The 19,155-nt window shown below is 34.8% G+C and overlaps 1 protein-coding gene across 1 annotated transcript in view; it reads left to right on the top strand.

Annotated features, from left to right (window-relative positions):
• Positions 1 to 8,047: 8,047 nt before the first annotated feature.
• Positions 8,048 to 19,155, top strand: part of Reck (Reversion-inducing-cysteine-rich protein with kazal motifs) — a 42,413-nt gene continuing 31,305 nt past the window's right edge. Inside the window, exons 1-2 of the mRNA XM_073088814.1 lie at positions 8,048 to 8,429; positions 15,663 to 15,815. Coding sequence (XP_072944915.1) covers positions 15,713 to 15,815 — 103 coding nt within the window. The 5' untranslated portion in view covers positions 8,048 to 8,429; positions 15,663 to 15,712. The remainder of the gene's footprint in view (positions 8,430 to 15,662; positions 15,816 to 19,155) is intronic.

Below are 19,155 nucleotides of genomic sequence, written 5' to 3'. Positions count from 1 at the left end.
TGTATTGTGTGCTATAGTGGTTTTGTATTTGTATGACATGATGTAAATGTACCTGTGTACTTACCAAGTCAAACAAACAGGATTTTAGTACCAATCGGAATATATTTACACGTAATTACCATGTAGGTAATATATGTATGTATAATTACCATGTAGGTAATATTGCCCTCCTTGTGACTCATTTTATATTACTCAAAGGTACCTACATACGTATACAGAATATATTATATTAGTATGAAACCTATTGAAATGTATATAAGCCAGGTTATACAAAAAGTTTTGTTAACGTAGTGGCGTGCATCATGGTCTCTCACATCGAGGTTCGAAGAATGCCTTTTTTATTGAGGAGGGGAAACCTTTAAAAAATACTCGGTGCAATATTTTTGTAACAAGAAAAATGCATATAAACTGCCAAGTCTTTGCCACTCTATTGTTACAAAACTATGTTGCAGTGAAACTGTCCCACGATTCATTAATAGACATTTCTAGGAAATCCCGATTATGTATTCGTCGACAGAGACATTGCTTACAGGAACGCGATGTGCGAGTGTAAATTTATTCATGGAACTATTTCCTATGCATTGGCATAGATCCTTTCAGTGAATCAAAAACGCCGGAGAACTACAAGTTTGTGAAGAAACACAATAGCTTAGTTGTTGTTGTGCGTGTATTGTTATATGAACCAATAACCATATTTTTATGAATCGCAATCGATAGGCGAAAGAAGCTCAAATGCTGTACCATCTCTGGTAGACTTGTGATTTTAGATTTTTGTCTAATATCAGCGGTATAAAGCTGTGTAGGTTCAGTTCTGAGGGAATATTTTGCTTGTGATTTAATAGACACTGAAAATATTACAAAGTTTTAAAATATCTGACGTGAAAGAATCACAGTAGTAAATAAACTTATTTAATAGCTATTCATAACCTTTTGATAACGGCAATTACCCGTTGCAAGCAACGTTTAATTTAAACCGCGACGAAGGCATAGATCAAGCCGTTTAAGATTATTTCGTCTTTGAAGCTAGCAAGTTGATGTCGAGGCGGTACCCAGGCGCCACTTGAGCGCGTCTGAAGTGTTGTATCTTATGGTTACTTAACTCGTCTCCTCGTCCCACGAGCACTTGAAGCAGGTAGCTGACCGCCACTAACAAGCTTTGGACATGTGCTTCGAATTAGTCTTTATGCTTCCTGCTTGTGACGTCATAAACAAAATTTGGTAGGTATATTTACGATTTATTCTTTTGCATTTTGGATCGTTAGAATTTTTAACGATTGAAGTCTAGGTAAATAGAATTATTTAAATATTTGAACGAATTTGTTACAGAAAAATATTTTGTGTTATTTTTGTTGAAGTCTTTTCTAAATAGTTTTTCAAAGGTACTTAATAATTATTTTATTATTTTAATAAACTTTGCATAAGTGAAAATTTACAATTAACTAGTAGCGTATATATTATTATTTTATCTTATGTGGAATCAAAAGCTAGTGTTCTTGTGAACTGAATGAATGAACTGTTCCAATAAATTGGGATTTATTTTATAGAAGCTATTCGTCTTCAAATAAACTTGCGATAATGAGGAAATAGGAACCGAGAGCTTAAAGATAGTGCTTTAAACCTATAAATTTCACTTTGCAGTAGAGACCATTGGCATTTCTTAGTTCGAGTTGAATTTTAGCATTGTAATTGAATAGTATAGTAATACTATAGTATAGTAATAGTATAGTATAGTAATAGTATAGTAGAAAAGGATAGTAAAAACATCAATGTTATCTGCTTATTTATTTTTTCTATATGAAATTTATTATAGTTATACCAGAATAAATATGCCCCGCGACTTCACCTGGTTTTAAAAAACTCTGTCTTATAAATTAAAGCATGTTGTTACTCGTACATAACTTAAAATAGCTTAATAAATGCTTTATCGATGATAATCACGGAATTCAATGTATCTTTCATGTTTCATCTTATATATAAAATTCTCGTATAACAATGTTACTTACCGTACTCCTCCGAAACGGCTTTACTGATTTTCACCAAATTTTATATGCATATTCAGTAGGTCTGAGAATCGACTAATATCTATTTTTCATACCCCTAAGTGATAAGGGTTGTTCACTGTTAACATTTTTTTATTTATATGGCAACACAACTTTTGCCGGGTCAGCTAGTAAATCTCTAAACATCTTCTATAGCGAGAAATAAACATTATAAATTTCACTTAACACCGGAGATTTCCAACGACGCTTCGCTTTGTAGGAGAGTGATAGAGTGAGACTACATAATATATATTCTTTCGGCACAAAATTTTTATGGTATTTCACACGTTCAAAATTATATTTTAATTTGGTTCAACTTTTCATCCTCATGCAGCCCAGTATTCATTTAATATTATTTATTCTTTTTTTCGAGGGTAGGTGCCAAAAAGTGAACACAAAGTTTTATGCTCTAGAAGTTTTTATTACATTAAAAATAATTTACTTACGCATCTAGGACCCTAATGTGTCTGTAACATTCCATCTACCATCCAGCATCAATTCCACACTTAAATTTCCTGGATAATAAACTAACTAAACACACACGGAAATATGGACTCCCTCCAAGGATCACTGACAGCTATGTCTGTATTATTTACAACTAAAATGGAGGAATTCCAGAAGCAGCTGCAGCAGAGTTCCAGCACTCCATCCACATCAGCACTAGCATCTGATTTTACTGCGTTTCGTCTGTTTGTTTTGTCTGCCCTGGAGACTGTGCAAAAACAAATTGAATTTGTAGCCCGCCAGATGGAGCGTATAGACATGAGAAGCAGGCGCAAGATGATACTCTTCCATGGTGTACCCGAAGAGAAGGGAGAAACTGCAGCTGTCACCATCTCAAATCTCGTTTCCAGCAAGATGAAGGTCACTGACTTCTCCACGAACAGCCTAAGCCGTTGTCATCGCCTAGGTCAACCCAAGGAGAACAGACCCAGACCCTTACTGGTTAAGTTTAGGGAGGTCTCTGTGAGGGATCAAGTCTGGTTTGCCAAGACAAAGTTGAAAGGCACTGGCGTGACGCAGTCTGAGTTCCTGACGAAGAGCCGGCACAGTGTCTTCATGCGGGCGAGGCAACTTTTCGGCGTCTCCAAGTGCTGGACCCGCGAGGGTGTAATCCACATACTGGCTCCGGATGGCTCACACCTCCAGGTTGAAAGCTTGACGGAGCTTGAAGCAATCCCTAGTGTGCCGGCACCATCTTCAATGCAGGTTGCTTCAAGCGTAAGCAAACCCCAGGACGGCAAAGAAACTACTCGCGGCAAGCGAGCTCTTAAAAAATAGGTTATTCTGACTCTTATGTAAGTTCCTTTTTGTATAATTATTGTTTTTAGTTCTTTCGTAAATCTTTCTTCTTCTACTCACACATAACCATTATTGTTGATTATCTGTTTCTTTGTGTTATTAATTTCCGTATTATTTAAAGTCACTTTAGTTATATTTGTTATTACACCTAGGTAGTTTGTTATTTATTATTGGTGGTATTAGATAAAACAATTGTTTACACCGTTCGTCTCAATCAACTTCAATCTGACAGTGACAAGATTGGGGTTACCCGTTTCTATAATAAAATCGCCATAGAGTATACGTTGTCACCCGACCATGTATGCGTACAACCACTTTGGTCGTACGACTTGTCACTAGTTAGGATATTTATATGTACTACCTATTACTTAATGAAAAATTAAAATTGGCAGTTATTGTGATGTATTTATAACATATAACCGTGTGTCTGTTTGTCTTCCTTAGTGTTATTTATATTTTTATTTTTTTATTTTTTGTGTTGTTATGCAATTTGTTTGTTAAAAATTGTATTAGTGTCCTTCCAGATTGCTGGCAGGTAGGAGTTAATGTTAATTTATTTGTTTTGATATATTTAATGTAAATTTTAATATAGATATATATTTGTATTTTAATAGGTTAATTTTAAATAATTTAGTAGGTTATTTATATAATATATGATGTTACTCAATGATAGCAACGAGCATCAACTGTCCTTTTGTTCTGCTTCAGACGGATTAAGTAGTAACGATAGCTTTGAAAGTATTCCTCCCATTAATATAACTCTAGATTCTTATTTCTCAGATGTACTGAAAAATTTTAATGTTGTCCATATTAATGCACAGAGCATTCCAGCACATTACCCCGACCTGTTGTCAACATTTGATAGCACACATATTCATGCTATTCTTGTTTCGGAATCGTGGCTTAAGCCATGTCTCCCTTCTACGGCATATTCTCTTTCTGGATTTCACCTAATCCGCAACGACCGTACTGTTCGGGGCGGTGGGGGAGTTGCAATCTATCTTCGTTCCCATATCCCCTTTTCGATTATAAGTATATCTCCGCAGGACATTTCTGGGAACGAATCTGAGCATCTCTTTCTGGAAATTCATCTCTCTAATGCTAAACTACTTCTTGGCGTTTTTTACAGCCCGTCTCTTACCATCGATTACTTTTCCTGCCTAGACAAACTGCTTGAAGATCATTGTCCACTTTTTGACCATACAATTATTATGGGTGATTTTAATACTTGTTTACTCAAGCAGGATGTCAGATCTCGTAAACTACAATCCTTAGTAAATGCGGCTAATCTAAATATATTGCCACTAAGTGCAACACACTTTTTTCCAAACTGTGACCCATCTCTGCTCGATTTAATGATTGTATCATCATTGGATCACGTTGCAAAGTATGGCCAGTGTGCTGCCGAAGGTTTCTCATATCACGACCTTCTCTATATGTCATACAAAATCCGTCCTCCTAAAGCTAAGTCAAAGATTCTCCTTCAGCGTAATTTCAGTGGAATGGATATTGCAAAGCTTCGCCAAGACGCTGCCAATATTGATTGGGGTGTCATTGAGTGTGTAAGTACTGTCGACGAACAGGTGGAACTCTTTAACTCCTTATTAGTACAACTGTACGATTTGCACGCCCCTGTTCGTCCAGTACGCATACGACATCCACCAGCTCCTTGGCTCACTGACGACTTGAGGTCTTTAATTAATAAGAAAAACTCTGCCAAAGCGAGGTACAAACTAGATTCCAGCGAAGGTAATCTTGAGCGGTATAAGTTCGCAAGAAATCGGTGCAATATGATGTGTAGAGATCTACAACGACGCCATATTCATAAGTCTGTTCAAAATGAAGACCCTAGCAGGGTCTGGAAATTTTTAAAAACTTTAGGAATTGGGAAATCACCAAGTAATTCTCTTCCGCACAATCTTGACCTAAACGATTTAAATCGTCACTTCTCCGTCACGTCTTCCATTGATAGCGAAACAAAAGAAAAAACTCTAAATCAACTGTCACATATTCCCAATCCAACTTCTCCTTTATTTTCGTTTAGTCAATTTTCGGATCGTGATGTCGAGGGGGCAATACTCTCCATACCATCTAATGCGGTCGGCAGTGATTGCATTAGCCGTAAAATGATCATCCCTCTCCTTGACATACTTCTCCCTTGCATTACGTCCTTGCTGAATAGTTCCGTCCGTAATAATTCCTTCCCTTCCATTTGGAAAGATGCCCATGTCATCCCTTTACCCAAAAAATCCAACCCTTCCGAATTTGGGGACTTTAGACCCATATCCATACTTCCTTTCTTATCTAAAGTCCTCGAGCGCCTCATCCATCATCAGCTTAGCTCTTTTCTGTCCGCTAATGTTCTACTTAATCCTTTACAATCCGGTTTCCGTCCTGGTCATAGTACGGCTACTGCATTGCTAAAAATCACGGACGACATACGCATGGGGATGGATAATCAACAGCTGACGGTGTTGACGCTGTTGGATTTCAGCAATGCGTTCAATGCTGTTGATTTCGATATCCTCTTGGGGGTCTTGCGTTCTCTCTACATATCTCCGACGGCTATTGACTGGTTTCATAGTTACTTGCATGGCCGCCGGCAGCGGATTCAAATTGATGACAAATTTTCGTACTGGTTGAATACGGTTGCCGGTGTACCGCAAGGTGGCGTGTTGTCTCCTCTCCTATTTACTATTTTCATAAATTCTATTAGTCTTCATCTCACTTCGCTCTACCATCTATATGCAGATGATTTACAAATCTACAATCATGCTTGCTTGAACAACTTACCCAACGCCATCAGGATTACTAATGCTGATTTGCATTGTATCTCGACTTGGAGCAAAACCTTTGGCCTAAAATTAAATGCTACCAAGTCTCAGGCTATTATCATAGGGAGTTCGCGTCTGATCTCTAGGATCGATTGGCACCAGTTACCACCAATCGTACTGGATGATGTGCGTATTCCGTATAGCAATAAGGTCAAAAATCTGGGTATCTACATGGACCAACACCTATCATGGATACCTCAGATCTCAGAGGTCAGTAGAAAGCTCTTTGCTGCAGTGAGCTCGCTACGTAGGCTAAAAAATGTTTTACCCATTCCAACTAAAATTACGCTTGCACAGTCCCTCCTCTTACCAATACTTGACTATGCTGATGTGTGTTATCCTGACATTACCGAGGAGCAATTAAATAAGCTTGAGCGACTCCAAAACTTATGTATACGGTTTATATTTGGCCTAAGAAAATATGACCACGTTTCAGAATATCGTGCTAAACTCAAGTGGCTCCCAATTCGCCTTCGCCGGAATGCTCATATTCTATCTCTTCTCTATTGTTTACTATTTAATCCAACTGCTCCTCCTTACCTCAAACAACGCTTCCAGTTCCTCCACTTATCCCATGACCGAACCCTTCGTTCCTCAGAAAATCTTGCTCTCTGTACTCCCTCTCACTCAACTTCTTTTTACAAAAAATCCTACACTGTATCCGCTATCCGTCTTTGGAACTCCCTCCCTGTATCTATTCGTTACTCCCAATCCTTATACTCCTTCAAAAATCTCGTCAAATCTCACTACCTTCACCTCTAACTATTTTTCCTCCCTAAATCTGTGCTCTTGCTATTCACCTATAAAACTGTGTTAACTTTCTTATTGTAATTTTATTTTTTTAGCTTCTTTCCCCTTTATTTATTATTTGTTCTATAGTATGCTATCTCTATATTTACACTTAATTTTATATATTAGTCCTGCATCTATCATTTAATTGCACCCTCCCTATTATTTTAAGTCATCTCTTCTTTAACTCCTCATCCTAAGGTTGTCTGGAAGAGATCGCTGTTTTAGCGATAAGACCGCCTTTTGTATCGTCCAAAATTGTATGTTTTGTTTTGTGTTTCTTTTTTGGGTACAATAAAGAATATTATTATTATTATTATTATTATTATTTATAAAGGATCCTATATTTATTATTAAAGTTTCTTAGTAATCATCCAAAATCGCTATGAGACTTTCTTTACTTGAAAGCTCCATCAAAACAACTCAATCATCAATAAATAGATACATATTAGGTATTAATAAAATAATTCAAAACAAATTTTGTGTGTGACATTTTAGGACAAAATAGGAATTCAATAGGAAGTCAGTTGCTTTTTAGTAGCGTCGGCGCCTGAAAACTATTGCAGCTAAATTTCACTTCGGAAAACTTCGGGTATTGTGTCGCAAGCTATTCGATATGATCTACAGTATGTGATTTCATAATAAAATGTGGTGAAATATTCTGGTTGAAGTTTTCTTTCTAAAAGTTATATTATATGGATACTTGGTATAGTCATAGATATGTAGGTATATTTCCATTATTTTCCACTAAGTTCTATGATAACTCGTAGTCTAAAAATTACTGTAGTGGATTTTATTAGCAATTATATTATAAATGAAACAAAGCCAAAGTTCAAAGTATACAATTTTAGTTGAAATTCTAATGCTTTGCTAAAGCAGACATTCACATCTGTGCGCCGTTTAAATTAAAAGTTATTTTCTTATGCAGAATTAATTAATGACTAACGAGCCCAATAGAGTTCATCAGGCGGAAGCAAGAAACGGAGATAGATATACACAGGAGTGTATAGGAGAAAGTGAGATAGCTGCTGTAGCCCGGAGTTGAATGAATTTATGCCGGTCTATTTAGTAACGCGTCAATTTGGCGCGAGTAAGGTCGTGGGTGGGGTTTGTTTTTCTCGGCGTTAAAAGCGCGCGAATCGTGCGGTCGTAAGCGTGTGTAAAGTTTTGATTGTTTTTACTTTTTTGTAGTGTTGTACAAGTGTTTTAAAGTGTAGAAATAAAATTAGTTTACGGAAATTAATATTTTAATTCAAGGAAGTCAGTTTCGTTTAAGACTGTGCAGTTGGACTAAATCATCGATGTTATTTTTGTTACGCATTTGTTTTAAAAGTTAAGAAGAAGGTCTAGTAGTTCTGTACAATAAAGATAAGACGTGTCTGGGAGTATGCTTTGGAGTGATATACGAGTCTATGAGAAGAGCGAGGCCAAAAATAACCAAGATAAAAGTAAAACAACGCTGTACGTAAGTATTTTTCGGTAATATACTACATAGAATTAGAATAATAATACATAGTGATAGCTATGTAAGAGTTTACGGTTTTAAGTTAAGTAAAAAAATATATATTAAACTTATTTTAATTTCCGCCCTTAAACGTATTGTAATTTCTGATGGAAAAAATAAAATGATTATTTATGAAAATTTATCTACCTTTACCCTTTTATTTTCATGTGGAAATGTATACATAATGTTGTTCATAAAAATTATCTACAAAATAAAGAATTGCCTGAAAATAAAGTCAACTGATTTTAGCTTTAGGTATATACGTGATAATATTTTATTTGCGAGATACATTGCTAATACCACTGGGAGCCATAAACCTGATAAGTTACAGTGATACAAAAATATTTGGCAAGAGTAAGATGTTTGTGTTAATGTTGCTATGTAGTTATGTGTATGTGTGTATATGTGTACCTACTTGCAGAAGACGGACTTTGGCACTACTTATTTATCAAATCTCATAATTAGTTATATTAAGCTTGCAAAATGTATAGAAAAGCTAGTAAATAACTAATATTGTCAAATGTAAACTTCCGCAAAATGTAGGAAATATCAATTTAACGAATATTATTGCATACGCATTTGTATGAAAACTTTTCCTTAAAGCATGTATGAACAAATTTATTCAGCGATTTACGTGCCTATACTTTTAGTAGGTGCAAATTGTGAAAAGAGAAAATGGGTCTTAACAAATTCATAAATATTCAAGCCACCCTCCAACCGATAAGTACGAGAACACAGCTTAACAAAAGAAATAAATCAATTGAGAAAAGCCGCGGGTAAACACTTTTTCCTTAAGACGCTTATGGAATTGTTTCCATTCTTTTATGAAAAAAGTTACACAGATAAGGCACCGGGCCAGATGAATATGTACCTACTATTATTTAGGACTTTTAGGTTTATTTATTGTCCCTGGCACATAGTATACATCTATGCCCTCGCATTATTATTTAATACGATTATCAAGAGGATATGTCAGGTAGAGTCTCTAGAGTCACCTAGAGTCGTTATCATATCCGCAGTTGGCCGGAAGAATAAGTAAATGTTATGATTGGTACATTTTATTACTTCTATATGTAATTCTCGTGTCACAATGTTAGTTACCGTACTCTTCCGAAACGTTTTTACCGATTTGCACCAAATTTTATATGCATATTCAGTAATTTAACATTTATAATTATTACACTTAACATTTTTTTATTTATATGACAAAAAACCGTACAGGATTTATACATGAAGTTGACGTCTATATTTTATCCCGGGTTATATAGGTAATATTTTAGGGGCACCAGACACTTATTAAATTATATAATTAGCTCCAAACGCTTCATGCGTACTTCAAATCTATTACTATATTTTTGAATATGTATAAATCACTGAAGGAATAAAGGCATTTAGACTACCAGGTTGTTTATAAGTATATGTTAATATACTTATAGGGAAAAATAAATCGTTTCAGAAAAGCTTTGGTTACATACTTTTCCTTACGAGACTACGGTTCATAGCCTTTATAAATATCCAAGGAACTCCACAATAAAAACCGAAGTAAAGAAGTAAATCAAAATAGGAAATCCTTTTCTTTACGAGCAGTGTATAGAACTATGTATCAAACGTAGTTTATGTGAAAAGTTGCGCCGATAAAGCGGCCAGAGGCGGTGCAATCTCCGCAGTTGTCCATTAGACGCACATTACCACAGAACTGAAAGGAAATAGAAGTGGCTTGTATGCGTAGTACGCGTGGTTTAAGCATGTACGAAATAGGAAATTGACAATCTTCGACGATGATTTATTATAGTATAATACCGTAATGACAATAATCGCAATGATAAAAACAATCATCAAAATTGTTTTAATATTGATTGCAAAAAGTAACAATAGTAAGATATGATTATTTAGCACTTTTCACTGACGACTTCGAGTACGTTATTGTTAAGTATTGCGATAATAATATTCCGTTATTCCATCTAATATGATATGTATCGTATTTAGAACTTAAAAATTTAAATTTTCTAACATGTAAAGAGCATTTACATGTATAGAATTGGACATTTATTTCGAAATAAATTAACTAAGAAGAAGATTATATAACGAAAATGTTTCGTTTTCTGCTTATGTCCCTGAAGGATTTCTATTTATTGTCAAGTCTATGGGCGTGGCAAGCTATAAAGAATTTTATCCGCCTCCGATTCACACGCCTCCCCTAATGATTTGTGCGAAAAGTTTCGCTAACAAGTGCTGTGCGAATCGGTTTAGCCACATGTTTACGTAAGCTAAATGAATCGAAACAATATTTAACCACCTTTATTCCAGAGTTCTCTCGGCGCAATCTAAGAAAATATTTTTAATAAAATAAATCTATTATATTTTATTTATTGAAATTGTAATTATTGACAAAAAATACACTGATTTCAATACAAGAATATTGTAGTACAAATGTTGCATGATAAATGTTACAAAAAATGGGGTGAGGTAAAAATAAGCTCTAAATCGAATTGTGCTTGGAAAACAGGAATTAGGTCATATCACTACTAATTAGCATTGTAATACGCTACAGGCCTCTTCAAGCTCGGTAGAGATCCGTTCCAGAAGTGGGACTAAAAAGTTTCATTCAAGTATAATTAATCTACGTCCGATTTGAACCGCGGTTAATGATTAGCGCAAAGTTGGGCTAACAAGTGCGGTGTGAACAGCACCACGCCTAATTAGCCGTTTCGCAACTTCTGTGTGGTTTTGTACGAGGAACCACAACAAGGGAAGCTTTAATGGATTAGTTTATAACACATGACTATGAATTTAGAAATAAACTGTATTTGAGGAGAAGTACCTACCTTGTAAGTAGTAGATACTTTCTACTGAAAATCGAATTTAGGAATTCAGTGATTTGCAATATCTTGGTCAGTATTACAATAATGGGCGTAGATACAACTTTATTACATCAATGATGTCGTCAAGTAGGATTTTTTTTATTGTTACCCTACTACGCTAAGAAGGGATCCGGACCTGTTAAACCCCTCAAAAGGTATATTCGAATTCATAATATAATTTAATCAAATCTGGCTATATTCACATAAAATATGGGTAAAAAATCTAAAGATATACAAGTAATATAGGTAATAATATCCGTGTATTTCTATGTGGGATGAAATAATATTGTTGGACGGCGAGCCGCTTATCTAATCTCTTATTTATTTTTGCGTTCAATGTGCCTTATTAAACTAATAGTTATGTTATAGTACATAGTATATTAATCATATACTATGTATGTAGGTGGTTGTAGGAAATAAGTATATAATTATTTTTGCCCCAAATATCAATAATAGTACAGTTTGATTAATAAATAATTTAATTTAGGTTTCATTGGACACTTCAAAACATTCGTAAATACAACACTATATACAAAATCTATATATACAATCTATACGCCAAAATGTATAAAATATATTTACTTATATACGGAATGAAAGTGGTAATAAAACATTTCATACACCAAAATTGTTTGACACTGATAAGAGGATATCTTTGCAGAGAAAGCGTTCTGATTTTATTTTTCTTCACGCCGAATTCCTCCCCCTTTTGGCTCTTTCGTGTGATTTGCACGAAAAGTTTCTTAGCAAGTGGGAGCGAATTTTTCCTATCATATTTATACTTCACTATTTTTTTGGGCTGTAACGGTAACCTAAATGATATATTTATCCTATTAATGTGATAAGCAAAATAGATCTAAAATTTCAGTAGGCTATCTTATCGCAAGATATTTAATTCGTTTCAATGACTTAAAATATAATAATGTATGTATATAAAAAATCTATATTGTATGCCTTTTGTCATTTAAAACCTCCTTAAAATTAATCAATAAGTAGATTCTTCATTATCGACAATATTTTAAAGTATACATACAGACATATATAATAAGTTTTTATCAGTCTTAAGTTCATATTTCTTCTCTGCTAAGAATATCTTAATACATAAAATTGTAAAACAAAATGTAATAGATATTATTATTTGAAATACATTTCAGCACAGATAAATAATAGTTATGAGAAAGTTATTAAAAATAACTAAAATAAGAGTGAGATGTGAAGAGACAAGTTTGATTGTACGAAATCAATCTCCCAGAATAGATCTGAAAACATTCCAGCTTCTCAATGCAGATGACGAGCTTTTAAATCAAAGTCAAAACTGAAAAGATGTTCAGAGGTTTTCATAAATTACATTTCTTTATGAACATAAATGTATTTACTATTTATGAATATTATTTTATGAAACATTTGAAAATTATTGCCGCTTCAGGAAAATAATATTATGAAGAGGCGCTTCATTAATGCCATATATTCCAATGTAAAATATAAATAAGGATTAGTAAACATAACTACTTAAATGTGCGTATAAAATTTAAATAAATAAATTTAATTAACTACTTACCTAATTTTGGTGAAGTGTGCCTAACAAGTGAAATCCAAATAAATATATTCAAGACATAAGTCTCTTATATGTAAAGTAATTATATAAATAAAAATATGTACAATATAATATGTAATAATATGTACAATATATCTAGGTAGATACAATGTACATATTGCAGGTGCAAATACGTTCATGATACTTACACAAAAAGCTGTTTAATTTCATCATCATCATCATTTGAAGGTGGTAGAACCCTTTGTGGTTCGACTCCGGCGGCACCACCGCCACACCTATCTCTACCTAATAACAGCAGTGTTAAGCGCTGCTGTGTTCCGTTTTGAAGTGTGTGGTAAGGGAGACAGCCTTTTCCGAGGCGTTCCAGCTTAGTCCTCAGGGGTAGCGGCGCATCTGTGGCCAACCTCAGGTAGGAATATATAATCCTATTTGGAGTTGATTACAGATGTTCATGGGCGGCAGTAGCCACTTACCATCAGGTGGACTGCATGCTCGTCTGCTACTCCTTTGTTATAAAAAAAATCATGTCACAGACGATATTGGGTTCAAATGTACCCGTGAGATTTAATAAAAGCGTTCTTAAGGAACTTTCACCTGCACTGTAAACTTGCTCCATCCTGAAGTATTATCGAAGTAATCTGGGCACAAGAATGGAGAAAATAATTCCAAGTCTCTACAGAGCAATGGCCAACTGCCTCTCACAACAATTTCTCGGAATCTTCACTTAATCTGGAATGTCAGTTATTGAGGAAAACGTATTTCGTAGAGCGAGTGTAGCGTAGCTATCTTGTAGCTATTATATTATCTTGTAGCTATTAATGGCATTTAATGGTCTATGAACACTGAACAGAATTTTATTACTATTTAGAAACTATGCTTAATATAAAGAGTACTATAAAAATACCGTCAAAACTTCAAATCGTGTTATGAATTGTAACTACAAAGGTATATTAATATTATATATTTGTGTTTCATAGTCTATTTTAATTGAAGATAGCAGATAGAAACTCAATTAGCTGTTGAATAAGTACATTTACGTATATATAGTATCGAAATAGTTTGCCAAAATTTTCCGGTAATCGGAATCTTACATGTGGAGGAAAACCGTTCCTTCCCCAGACAATTTGAGCTCGAAGGGAAAATAGAAACGAGTGCGTAGCGAAAATTGGCATTACTTGTTGTCATCTATAGTATAATTTGTGTATATGGAGTCGATATTGCTACCTACAATCTGGTACTGCTGATGAAAATGTTATAATTCATTAGGTACGTTATCTTTATCTGTTATTTTTTAAATACATTTTTTGTTCGACTTTTTACATGAGTAGGTAAGTAATTTAGACACATTTTTTTTCAAAAAGGGTTGTTTAATGGTTTATGTTGCTAAATCTAATTATGATATGTGGTTACAGAGCGGCAGTTATCATGAAATAACATAAACATTCTCACAAAAATGTACTTTCTAATGTATGTAAAAATAAAAATACGGATCAAATCGCACTATATACGAATATGTATCAAAGAAAAGTGGAGTTAATTCCCTCCGCCAATTGCGTGAAGCAATCGGAAAGAGCGAGTTGTTTAATTTAAACTTGTTAAAGACAATTATGAGGGATAAAACTTCAGCCGCAGCCAGCCAGCCAGCGGCTTCCTCTCGGATCGCGATAAGAAACATAAATAAACATTAATAACTTATCTAACTTATCTAATTATCAAAGTTGTTGTTAATTTGTTATTCTTCAAGATAAATATTTGTACCGAACGAGTTATTTTAATTTTATTGGGTTAATATCGGCAAAAATAGAGATTTTCAAAAACATACGCTACGAACACGAAAATCAAGTTTATTATTTATAGCAGCTACTGCCTATTTATTATGTTGTATAGTTCTAGAAATATATTAAAGTTCAGAGTTCACTTTATTAATATCTGATAAATAGATAATATGGATTTTACTTATTTGAGGAACAACACGTGAGGAACGTGGACAATGGCAGTGTAAAATTTTCTCATACACATATCTCACAAAAATATCTATATGCTATCGAGGTTTGGTACGTTGTAAACATTCCATAAATTCCAAATAAATATTTCGTTAAAAACATTAATTTTTATTTCTACTACAAACAAGTTTGACAAAATTCTAATAATTAGTCCCGAGGGAACTATAAAGCGGTGGAATGACGTCTGTTGCCCGACACCCGACTTTGATATCAACCGTTAACTGCGATGTTTAGGACTCACGAGCCATCAAATATTATGTTTACGAATTCAATTTGTAAACTCAAACCAGAGGACTGACGCGCGCATATTATCGGGTACTTTATAATTACGCTGTTCCGTATAACCCTCTTTTTTGTTGATTTCTTCATTTGGCTCATGAAAGTCATGAAAACTTTAAATAATTGCTTCAAAGAGTTAGCATTACGGTTAAAGATATTTGTTTTAATTAGAAATTGTAAGTCGTGTATCTAACTAAAATTGAATCGATATTATTACCAGTGTAATTAACTTGTAAAGTTATGTAGACATATGTAACCTATATTTAAGGGCCTAAGAAAGTGTTCTTAATATAACACCTAAAAACATTTCACCGCTTAAAAATCACATTGTATATTGATCTTACATTTTGATTTAGTAACGTTAGCGTATAAAGTTGAATTTAAAAACAATGTCAAAATTTGGATCTATTCGTCACAGTCTTAAGCTCGAAATATTCGCTACTTATTAATATAAGGATGCTTGGAACCGCGGATCTCTAAAATGCTAATGTTGCAGATGGTGCGAACATCGGGATGATCGAAATTATGCAAGGCGTATGAAGAAACATGGGCGGTAATAAACGGCGTAGGATGGCTCCGACGCGCGGCGGCTGGTGGAGGTTCCGGCTCTTCTTCGCTTCTCTCATCCTGGCCAGCGCCAGCTCACAAGGTAATTAATTAATTCATACTTATAAAAGGACACCGTTTATTTTAGACAGTGACATAAAGGTAGCTTTAATGAGGTTGTTAAAAGAAGGTTAGGTGGGAACATATAATCCTTAAAACCACGCATCTGTGATTGCGTTGCTTTAAGTAGGTTTTCTATTCTGTTTAGTGATGCATGTAGGCGACAGTAACTATCATAAAATAACATAAACAAAATAATTATTATAAAAACATGAAAGCCGACTGCTTATAATAACCCTTAGTCACTCCAGAAATTTAGAGGGACCTAACGACATCCCATATGTTTAAATCCCTCAAGTCATTTGGGCTGTAACTTTTTTTTTTATAATATAGGAGTAACAGACGAGCATGCAGTCCACCTGATGGTAAGTGGCTACTGCCGCCCATGGACATCTGTAATCAATTCCAGATAGGATTAGGTATTCCTACCTGAGGTCGGCCACAGATGCGCCGCTACCCCTGAGGACTAAGCTGAAAAGTCGGAAAAGTCTGTCTCCTTTACCACACCCTTCAAACCGGAACACAGTATCGCCTAACACTGCTGTTATTAGGTAGAAATAGGTGTGCGGTGGTGCCGCTGGAGTCGAACCACAAAGGGTTCTACCACCTTCTGTACTGTACATACTGTACATACAAACATATATATACAAACATGCGGTACAAACACATTATCCTCCTCTGTCGGGTAAAAATAGACATGATAATAATGAACAATTTTTATTGTAGCTGGCTATAAATAATCCTACAGAAAACAGATTTAATCCTGTCATTCACGCTACCATTTGTTTTACATTTCGAGTTAAAATTTCACAATTCATTCGAACTGCCAGTTTCAGCGATGGGATTGTAAAGTTTTATTTTTTAAACTAGGAAAAATTGAAATCATTAAAATTGCGAACGCATTCGCCAATTATCAACTCGTCATGTGCGCCAAATCGACGTGTGATGCACGAGGCTATCCAACTGATGTTTCAGCGAATTTACATTTTTAACTCAAAAAGTGAAGTATCGTCGTTAATAATTCATTTTTCAAAACGTACAGTGTAATCAATTGACATCAACAAATTGATTATTAATTTTACATAAGCATAATATAAGTATAATTGTATGCTTGTGGGTTTGTAAATTACTTCGGTGATACGTAAGGTGTTTCAACTTAGTCTTCGGAGGTATTGACGGCTATTCATGGATGCCTAAATGCAACTTAAATATAGACGGCCTGCAATATCTACCAATCTTCTTTAGGATGTGGGCTACTCCCACACTTCAAAAATTTAAATCCACCGTTAGGCATCAGCGTGTCCAAAAAGCGGAGATTTTTCATAGTCATCGCACCAGGATATGCATGATTAGTGGACCTCACAGAAAAAAATTGCTGTAATCTGTTAGAATAAATCTTTTACCTGGTTCCTACGACATCTACAGAAGTAGAAGGGTGGTGTTATTCGGGACCGACACCGCACCCCCCGGCCGTTTCTATTACACAAATTCCTTTAATATAATTTATCTTTCGATTACCCGTTTTAATGAGTTTTATCGTGGTGTTTGTGATTTTAATAGAGGAAGTTAAAATTAATTAAACTTATCGCTTGTTTATCTAATTCACGCTCATTGCCTTTCCTGTTTTGGTTAAAGACGAATCATGCATGTATTTAGTAGGCATACCTGCTTAAGCGTCATAATTAGAATGCTGGTGGGTGTACGCTGGGCTGTGGGCACAGTTCCAGTTACACGCCATTTTTGTCGATCATTGACATCATTCATTTTAATGTCACCCATAGCACAATGATTGCCAGACCCATGTGTACTCGTACAGTGTCTCAGGTTTGACTCCATGTTAAACAGATATCTCAAAGACGAACTTAGTTATTTGTTACCACGGCATTAACAAGCGAAGTGTTATTGATTATCGGAGGGAATTACATTTAAAATACCTAATTTTGTTCACTGTTATTTTCAAATTACATTGAAATTAAGTTGCTCTGGTGTTATTAAGGATACTTAGTACCCGCATTTTACTTGTAAAGCAGTCAATGGGTAGATCACGGATATTAGCTAAATAGGTATAAGTAAAAGCCCGGCCACTTTATAGAATATAACGCGATTATCCGGTCGAGTCGGTGTAATCAGCTGAGCGCTGTCCTCTCCCTAACTATCTTCAAGAACTACTTCCTATAATTTGGTTTCATCAAAATGTGTCTTGAGGGGATAAGGCATATTAAACAGGTCTGCGATCTAGTAAATTTCCTTTCCGTGCTTTCACCAATAATTCTCATATTAAAATGAATACGACTGATTACGTTTTGCGCAGAGAAAGCCGGCGTGCCTGAACTAGCGAGTGTGCAAGTAAACGAGATTCTAAATCGTTTCATTCTCTCTACAATTAACAAACATTGTACTAGTGACACTTTCCCATGTTAGCATGCGCGATCTGTTTCGTAGCGAATTTCTAACACAGACAAATATTTGATTCCAATATTACAAGTAGAAAGCATTCAATTTCTCTTAATTAAAACTTTCAAATATGGTTCCTCGGCTTGACCTATTATTACTAATGAACATGATCATGTTGTTAATTGTTCAATTAAACATGCACATGTTCACAACTTTGGTTAAATTCCGATGCGTCTCTTTTGCTTTCAATATTATTAAAATTTATGTTTCGACGAAAAACATTAGAGCGAGTATTCAGGTATACCAAATTGGGCTTTTGGAGACCAAGGGACACGTTTATTTGTGCCTTGCATCTCGTTTTATAACAACTTAGTTGTAGTTTTAGAACAAAAAAAATATCCATTAATATCATGTACTTTTATCATTCATATTCAGACATTTAGAAGCAACTTTGATATATTCACAAATAATTTATCGCTCTACAATTCCCTTTAATTTAGATCGCTGTCGAGCCAAGTAGAGTGGAAGCGCGATCGTTATACGGAATAGATCAAAGCTCTATGTCGTCATCTGTAACTGTCGCCGCTACTTTATTGTGGTGTGCCCAGCTGTTGTTCCCGTCTGAAGTGGACGTATACACATGGTTCACGTATGGCAGTGGTTTTCAAAGTGTGGGGCGCGATCCCCTGGGGGTTTAAAACCTTCATAATGCTGGATCGTGGAGGATCGTGAAGCATCACTTAATAAACAATAAACTTTATTAAGGACAGAAAGAAATAATACTTACTAAGAAAATTTTAATTTAAGGCAAGTAGAGGTATACCTACCTAATCAATGCCTAAATCTATGTCAGACAATATGTCTGTTTTAGGTACTAATTTTTATATTTACTACTTTTCTCTTTAATTTAAAAATAAAATAAATAAAAA

This window comes from Epargyreus clarus, unplaced genomic scaffold (genome assembly GCF_041222505.1).
Source record: "Epargyreus clarus isolate Ecla_fem2 unplaced genomic scaffold, WU_Ecla_fem_2.2 ptg000027l, whole genome shotgun sequence".
In the NCBI taxonomy this organism is placed as follows: Eukaryota; Metazoa; Arthropoda; class Insecta; order Lepidoptera; family Hesperiidae; genus Epargyreus; species Epargyreus clarus.
Note: the sequence above shows the minus strand (reverse complement) of the source record. Positions and strands in the feature narration are given on the sequence as shown.